The sequence below is a fragment of the Gracilinanus agilis genome, chromosome 2 (assembly GCF_016433145.1).
Source record: "Gracilinanus agilis isolate LMUSP501 chromosome 2, AgileGrace, whole genome shotgun sequence".
Taxonomy (NCBI): Eukaryota; Metazoa; Chordata; class Mammalia; order Didelphimorphia; family Didelphidae; genus Gracilinanus; species Gracilinanus agilis.
In genome coordinates, this window is record NC_058131.1 from 528,518,794 (window position 1) to 528,527,746 (window position 8,953).

Genomic DNA, 8,953 nt, shown 5'->3' on the forward strand with positions numbered 1-8,953 from the left:
GGGAAGCTAGGTGGCTTGGTGAATAGAGTGCCAGGTCTGGAGTCAGGAGGATCTGGGTTCAAATGTAGCCTCAGATACTTCCTAGCTGTGTAACCCTGGGCAAGTCACTTAATCCTGTTTGTCCTGCTCTTCTGTCTTAGAATTGTTAATAAGACAGAAAGTATTTCAAAAAAGACCAACAAAAGGGTTTTTTTTGTTTGTTTGTTTGGTTGGTTTTTTTTAAACCAAGAAGAGGCCTCATTCTCAGAAGATAAGAAAGGATATGGTAGTAAAGAGAGCCACTTACCTGAGAGGCCTGCTCTGACATAGGGACACTTAATAAAAGTTCTGACACTGGGTAGGGGGGAAACAAGACCCCACTGACCCTTGTTGTCCTCTCTCTCCTCATCAGCTCTTAGAAATTTAGATGACTTACCCTATCCAGCTTTTGTCTTTTCTGTGAGTTTTGGCCCCATTTCACACAACTTCCTCTTGAGCATTTTAAACTGGTAACAGACTTTAGCATCTTTTCCCCTAAAAGTTAGCTCTTCCAAATTTCCTTATTTGTCTGAAAGGCAGGCACCATCATTCTTTCATTCTCCCATGTTCATAAACTAGGCATTATCCTTGACTACTAATTCTTATTCCCCCTAAATATCTAGTCAGTTGCCAAATCTTATTGTTACTTTTTCTACAAATCTAACCTTTTAGTCTCTTTATACAAGTTCCATCTTAATTCAGGCCCCATCACCTCTCACCTAGACTATAACAATGGCTTCCTAATTGGTCTCCCTGTTTTAAGGTTTTTTTCCACTCTATTTCATCCTATGTGCTGCTACTAAAGTGATTATCCTTCTCTCCTAAATTGCCTTGTATGTAACTATGTTGTACTCACTCTCTATATAATCTTCTTTGAGTAGTCATTGTTCTGTCCTTTGTGCTTGTGTATCCCCAGGCCTAAAGTGTCTACTTGGAATGAGTAGGTGCTTAATAAGTGCTTGTCACTTGATTGAGTGATTGCCTCTCTATTCTTCATGTACCATTTTCCTCTCCTATATTTCCTCTCTCAGATTGCCTGGCTCATGATGTCTCTTTAAGGCTTAATTTCTACTTCATTTGTAGACCCCAAACTCCTAATAGCAAGCTATTGCCCAAAATATGCCATTTAGGTGTTATACCCCTTCAGTGCTTATCAGTAGACAATCTACCACATCCTAACGGTTATTACAGTTATTAAGAGAGGTCCTTCTATATAAGTATACAAGTGAACTTCTATTTACTTCAGTCCTAGCATTATAATTCTTTTTTTTTTATTGCTTATTTAATCATTTCAGGGTGTTTTGTCTAATAATGGTTAGCCCAAACTGAACATACTAATAGTTAAATGAAGTTATTTATAATGAGTATAGATAGAGGAGTTATGTTTGTCAAAGAAGACTAATATTGATGTTTAGGATCCAGGGAGAGCTGATATGGTATTTTGTTTTTTCCACTTATGTTGATTCTTTCTATCTTTTTCAGCTTGCCCACCAGTGCATGAGGGAGGTACGACGTGCTGCCATCCAAGCTCAAAAGAACTGTAAGGAGACCCTACCCCGGGCCCGTCGCCTCACAAAGGAAATGCTTCTGTACTGGAAGAAGTATGAAAAGGTGGAGAAGGAGCACCGTAAACGTGCTGAGAAAGAGGCCCTGGAGCAGCGTAAGCTAGATGAAGAAATGAGGGAGGTAAGATGAAGGCATATATATCTCTGCAAGCTGTTCGTAGTATCTAGATCAGGATTGGTCATATTGATATCATTGTTTCTAAATTGAATTAGCAATTTTTTCTCTATTAGAAGCATGATTTTCTTTAGATCTTGGTTATTGAGATATGTTATTTGACTAGAATTCCAGTTAGATGCTTTAGTTAGGTTCATCATTTTCACCTTCATCTTTCATTCACCTCCACCCTCATGTTTATAACCTAGATGTGAATTGACTTGATTCAAGTGTCATAGTAGTATCAGTTGCTATTTGAATCTATTAGACAGACAGGTGCTAGGTTAAACTACCTTGGGGCTAAACCAGATCAGGGACCATTTGTCTCTTGCCTGTCCACATTATGCAAGTGATAGGCCAAACAGTTCCTGAGCCTAATGCCAGAAGAGCTGGGTTGGAAATATGCATGTGGTGCTATGTACACATATATAGTGGAGAGGGGAGCAGAAGAGTAGATGCAACCAGTAAATAGGAAGGTTGGATAAGAATACAAGAAAAGAAAGAAGGCGATGGATGGGGAAAGGATAAACAGAGAACTTGGAGGCATATTCTGCAGGTGGGGAAAAAAGAGGTAGATGGTGAAACAAAAGTGGAACTGACAGCTGATTGGAAACAAAGGTCTGACCGGGACCCAGGATGATTGACCTGGCCATGCTGATGTTTTACCTGCAAGTGTGCAAGTTTCAGCTACACACAAAGACCTTCTCTGCCACCAAGAGTTACTTGAAGGTGCTAGTCCTGTGGAGCAGTGGTAGGATCAACATGACCTCCTGGATGAAGAAAAAAAATAGGGCCTGGAAGTGTGGGCACTGCTGGCTACATCTGATTGTTTCAGAACAAATGTTATTCCATCAAGAATATAGCAGATCCAGTCTATGATGAAAGAGATCGATCCAGAAATTAGCTATATCCATATCAGTGAAAGCAAAAGAGATTGCATATAAATATCTACTTTCAAGTTGGAATCTGGTAACCAAAGGCTTACCAGAAGGTTTTAGTAATCCCCAAATAGGGTCTAATTATTCTGCCTGAATAGTAGAGACAACATGAAAGTTTCTGTAAGACTTTAGGGAGAGGGCTATGCTGTTGTCATTTCCCCAAACACTGATAAAATGTGTAGGAGCTTTACAGAAGATCATTTATTTGTTAGAGACTTTAGGAAGAGAGGAAAGTGAGCCAATGCCAATAATTGTCAGTACTGCCCTCAACACCATTTTGGAGGTTAGGAGGTGTGTGGAAATTTGGCAAAATAATTTTGTGAGCTGGCCTTGTAGGATGAGCTAAGAATGTTTTTATGTTTTAAAATATACTGGCCCTTTGGTGGTAATTTGCCAACTCCGGGGCTAGAAGAAAAGCATCTTAACATAAACTACCAGAAAAACCCCAGTATTTCAGGACTTGTTCAGACTTAGAAGAACCAAGTTGCTTTCATATGTCACTCTACCCATGGGATAACAAGATGTAGCTATGAGCAGTCCTTTTTGAGATACTGCTTCCTAAATAGGTAGAATTCTGTAGTTCAAGAAATACATAAGTATTTTTTTGGCATCAGAACCTGTACTAACTATCCCACACCAAAGACAAATGCTACAGTAGCTACCCAGTACTGCAGTACACCAAACAATTCCCTTGTTAATAAAATATAAAGAACCTGTCAAAAAGTATGACTATACATCTTTAGCCACTTGTTACTAGCTTCAACAAAGTGATTCTAGTTGAGTTTGACTGTAGTAGCCTCTAGAAACCTTTCCCTTTGACCAGGTCAAAGAACAGCTCTCCACATTCTTTAGGAAAGCTGCTACATGATACCTTTTTCCCTTTGAAATAGAATTCTAAAGGAATACTGCCATAATGGAGGAGGTGGGGGTGAATAGCAGGATTCTAAAAATGTGTGGTTATGACCAAGGATTTGAGTCCCCTATTAATGTGGCTAAATGCTGGGGTATCTTTTAAAGCACCTTCTTTTTGCCAATTTGACATGCTTCTTAGCTTGCATAGAGATTTAGGCAACCCTTTTCAGAGCTTTCAGGGAATCTGCCTTGAGTCTGAGATAAAAATCTAGTTTTTATGTGTCACAGTTACTATCTTTTGGAGCTTTAAGAGATATTTTAAATTTAACAGTGCATCTTCAAAGTCTTTAGGCAGTTTAGACTGCGAGGTAAGTCTGTCAAGTGTCCAAGCATTTACATTGAGAATTGGTAGGCATGGTATTTTTGTTTGTCTTCGGTTTTTTTCCTCTTGAAGTTCAAAAACAGCTGCTTTTGATAGACATTTATTGCTCCCTTAATAAATATATGATTACTCACTTATTCAAGGGGTATGGTTTCTTGATGAAGGTGAAGGAAGATGTTTTAAATGCTTTCCTTCTGAAAAGTTCATCTCACTTTAGTGTTGCAGCAGTGGACACCCTATAATAAACAAAAATTTTTCTCTATTTGTGATGTTCATTTAAATTCCAATTTTTATTTTCCTTTCTGCTTATTGGCATGAACTTCAATTTGTGTTAGTCTTACTTGAAGAATAATTTTGTTTACTAAGCTGGTCTTGATTATTCTTAGTGAATTCATAAACAGTTTGAATTTAGGTTGCCCAGGTTAAAGCATAAAACATAGACATACTGAAAATTTTTAAGTGGTCCTGGAACTTCAGGCAGAATCCTGGGAATAGTCTTCTCTTTGAGAAAACGTTAGCCTTCATAAGTAGAGCTTATCATTGGAGAGCAGAGGAATTCAAAATTCTTATCTATTTAATATAGCTTAATTCTTCATGCTTTGGGCAATTCCCTGACACTTACCTACTAGGTCAAACTAAATCATATAGTTGGTAGTCCTACTCCACATTTCTCCCTGTTGGTGAAATCATAGATTCTTTGCCAAAAATGTATTACATGAAACTCATGTAAACCAGCTGTGTTGAGTTCTGTGATATAGGCTTAGGATTTTTTATATAACTGTTTGTAATAATTACTATTGAGTGCATAGTGCCAACATATTTACCTGTCCTAGGCTTTGCAATATCACTTATTAATTGTATGTCCTCAGGCACTTTACCCAGTTTCCTCATTTATAGAAATTTTATACAATGCCCATTTTATAGAATACCCATTTATAGAATGAGTATATTTATTATGATAATCTCTTGGGAAAATACTTTTTTTTTTTTTTGGAAAGTACTTTTAATACTGTCAAATTGGGTGGATGGGAGGCAGTATTTCGTGTGGTTTTTTAAATTTCTATTAATAGTAGTATTAATAAGTATCACAAAGAAACAGACATAAACATTTCAGACAGAAGCCTAAAAAAAGGAAAAAGTCATGTTGTGCTAAAGAAAGTAAATGTGAGCTTTCTTAAGCTTCTTAAAGAAGATAATTCTTACTTCCATAACTCTCAGTTTATAAAACAGAATTATAGATTTCAACAAACATTTTTCACATAAGTTTGACCTGGCTTAAAGATATATTGTGAAAAATTAGATGATCTAAGCCTTAATGTTTTCTCATTTCTTATTTTGAGGTATTGAAGTATCTTTTTTTTTTTTTTAAATTAGGCCAAGAGGCAGCAACGTAAATTAAACTTCCTCATCACCCAGACAGAGTTGTATGCTCACTTTATGAGTCGAAAACGGGATATGGGACATGATGGAATCCAGGAAGAAATCTTGCGAAAATTGGAGGACAGTTCCACCCAGAGACAAATTGACATTGGTGGAGGGGTTGTAGTTAACATTACCCAAGAGGATTATGGTGAGTTCTGAGCTGGGAACTATAGGCAATATAATAGTCGCCTAGTGTATGTGAAAATAGTTCAGAATTAGGATTCACTAGACCTCGATATTGGGCTTGCCACTAATTAGGGGTTATTTCAATCACTTAACCTCTTTAGATAACCTTTTTCTCCTATAAAATGAGGACATTGAAATAATGGTTTCTAGGAGTTCTTCCAGTTGCAATTTTTTTTTTTAATGAAATGGATAACACTGCATGATAAGGCTTGCTCATATAAGAGCCAAGGCATAGTGAGGATAAAGTCTTTTTGTGTTTATGTGGTGCTTCTTTTGAAGATAACCTATTTTTAAAGTTTTATGTGGGTTTTCACTTTTAGATAGCAACTACTACAAAGCCCAAGCCCTGAAAAATGCTGAAGATGCTTACCAAATCCACCAAGCTCGGGTAAGGTTTAAAAAAATAATCCCCAAAAGAATCTTTTTACTAAGGTTTTTCCTCCCAATCACATATTCTATGAAAGTTTCTAAGCATCTCCTTTTTCATGTGTCAAGTTCACTGTTTATTTCTGATCGATTAAGAAATTAGAAGCATAGTAAGGGGAAAAGCAATCCTGCTCAAGATGTAAAAGTGTTCTAATTAAAGTTATCCTTATTTTCCCTATTTTGTTAATGTAGAAGGAATTTCCATATGATTCAGTTCTATTAAAAACAGTCTAAGAAGAAGGGTTTGACAGACTGCCAAAGAGGCCATGACTCAGAAAGTTAAAAGCCCCCTACATTAGAGTACAGGTTTGGTTATCAAGAGAGCTTTAGGGTGATCAAGTCTCTCTGTTGTTTCGATTACTCTGTGCTTTAGTTTTCCCTCTACAAAGGAGAGCTGTGATTCATTAGACAGCATTCTAGCTATATGATGGTTTGTGATGTAATATCTATGAAGTTTCTTTGGAAATAATTGAAGTTGAATTAAGAGGGAAAGATACTTTAAAACACTACGCTGGAACCTTTCTCTGACTGTTTTTAATTGTCATAGATTAATATTATGAGTGAACTGGTATTGTGAGAACTTTCTAGTGTTTTGGTAATAAACTCTTTTTTGTGGCATCTAAGATTTAAGTCACAGATTCTTAACTTTTGTTTCATGGACCCTTTGGTAAATTGGGTGATGCTTATAGACTCTTTCTCAGAATAATGTTTTTAATTCCAGAATGTACAGGATTATAAATGAAACCAATGATACTGAAATGCCGTTGATCTAGATATTTTTAAAAACAAATTCAAGACCCTCCCCCACCCCCCAAGTTAATAACCCTTTATTTAAAGTGCTGTGTCATTTTATTAAATTGTAAGTAGCACAAATAATTTTGAAGTGATAATTCAATTTATATGGGGTTTCAAAATGTTCTTCCATTGTGATTCTTTTTCTTAGTACAAAATGGACTACTGTAATTATTTTAGGATTTTTGCTAGCATCTTACCTAATTTTTTTTTTTTTTAATATTCCAGACAAGGTCATTTGATGAAGATGCAAAAGAAAGCCGGGCAGCAGCCCTGCGGGCTGCAAACAAATCAGGCACTGGATTTGGGGAGAGTTATAGTCTGGCAAATCCATCAATCCGAGCTGGGGAGGATATTCCACAGCCCACGATTTTTAATGGCAAATTAAAAGGCTATCAGCTGAAAGGCATGAATTGGTTGGCCAATCTGTATGAGCAGGTGAATTTAAGAGCTGTGGCACCCTTTGTACCTGCTTTCTTAAAGTCAGTCATTGACCCAGGTGATTGAGAAGTGAGCACAAGGAAACATTTTAGATTTAAGCCCTTTTACAAACACTTTTATCTTTTCTTTCTGCAAGAGATAATGGTAGCTTCTTAGTTGTATAACTCTGGGCAAGTCACTTAACCCCATCTGCCTAACCCTTACTGTTCTTCCTTCTTGGAACCTCTACTCATTATTGATTTTAAGACAGAAGGTAAGGGCAGACAAACAGTGGTAGCAAGCCCCTTAAAATATCTAATTTATTTGTTAAAAATGGACAGTTGAGATCTTTTCATGTGCATGTGCACATTGTCCAGTTTGGGTGGGTATAATAAATGTAACTATATGCTCTTTTGTTCACATTAGATAAATAATCAGAGATTCTGGTGAATATAATAGGTGTCTTTTTATACTGTTTGGTATTTAGTCCTAGCTGTATAATTACAGTGTTAGGGATAGTTATTCCTAAACACATTCCCATGGAACATTGTCCCTAGTCTCTTGTGTAGGTAAACTTTTGTAGTATCTTCAACATTGGTGTAGACCAGTGATTCCCAAAGTGGGCGCTACCGCCCCCTGGTGGGGGTGCTACAGCAATGGGGGGGTGGTGGCCACAGGTGCATTTATCTTTCCTATTAATTGCTATTAAAATTTTAAAAAATTAATTTCCAGGGGGCTAAGTAATATTTTTTCTGGAAAGGGGGAAGTAGGCCAAAAAAGTTTGGGAACCACTAGTGTATATTATGTCAGGAAGTACTAGCTATATTTTGTATTGTTTCTCTTTCTCTTTTTGTTTTCAGGGCATTAATGGAATTCTGGCTGATGAAATGGGTCTCGGTAAAACAGTGCAAAGCATTGCCCTCTTGGCACATCTGGCTGAAGTAGGTGAACTCAGTTTCTTTCTCATATTACTCCCTTCCTCCTTCTCTGTGCTCTTATTCACCTGAACTTATAATCCTGTTGCTGCTATCCATCTTGTGTCCCTGTGCTTTTACTCTAGCTTTTGTTTCCTTTGCTTGAATTTCTGCCCACTGTATATTTTTTTAATTTTTATTTTTTAAAACCTTTACTTTTTGTCTTAGGATCAATACAAGAGTATTGGTTCCAAGGCACAAGAGCAGTAAGGGCTAGGCAATGGGGGTTAAGTGACTTGCCTAGGGTCACACAGCTAGGAAGTGTCTCAGGTCAAATTTAAATTCAGGACCTCCCATATCTAGGCCTGGCTGTCCATCCACTGAGGCACTTAACTGCCTCCCATCCTACTTTTTTTTTCTTAAGATTTATTGATACATTTTATTTTATTTTGACAAAATTATATGCTTCCCAATAAACATCCAAATGATACCCCTCTCAATAAAGTATATTTTCTGAAAACAATTAGTTTTTCAAATAACATAAAGGAAGAGTCCTTCCACTTGGATTGTATCATAATAACATTGACTCTGACAGTTTTCAGTTTTACAGTTACAGTAATCAGTTTTACTTGTTCTGTCTAAATAATTATATATAAACAACTTCATATTGTTTTTTTTTAAACATTTATTAATATTCATTTTTAACATGGTTACATGAATCATGCTCCACCTTTCCCCTTCAACCCCCCCGGGACCCCCCACCCATGTCTGATGCGCATTTCCACTAGTTTTGTCAGGTGTCCTTGATCAAGACCAATTTCCAAATTGTTGGTAGTTGCATTGGTGTGGTAGTTTCGAGTCCACACCCTCAATCATGTCCACCC

General features: G+C 36.9%; 1 protein-coding gene across 1 annotated transcript in view; it reads left to right on the plus strand.

The window, feature by feature from the left end:
• The window catches only part of INO80 (INO80 complex ATPase subunit), a 106,295-nt gene that overhangs the window by 12,167 nt on the left and 85,175 nt on the right, over window positions 1-8,953 (plus strand). Inside the window, exons 8-12 of the mRNA XM_044665120.1 lie at window positions 1,501-1,704; window positions 5,284-5,479; window positions 5,838-5,905; window positions 6,964-7,173; window positions 8,016-8,096. Of these exons, the coding sequence (XP_044521055.1) occupies window positions 1,501-1,704; window positions 5,284-5,479; window positions 5,838-5,905; window positions 6,964-7,173; window positions 8,016-8,096 (759 nt within the window). The remainder of the gene's footprint in view (window positions 1-1,500; window positions 1,705-5,283; window positions 5,480-5,837; window positions 5,906-6,963; window positions 7,174-8,015; window positions 8,097-8,953) is intronic.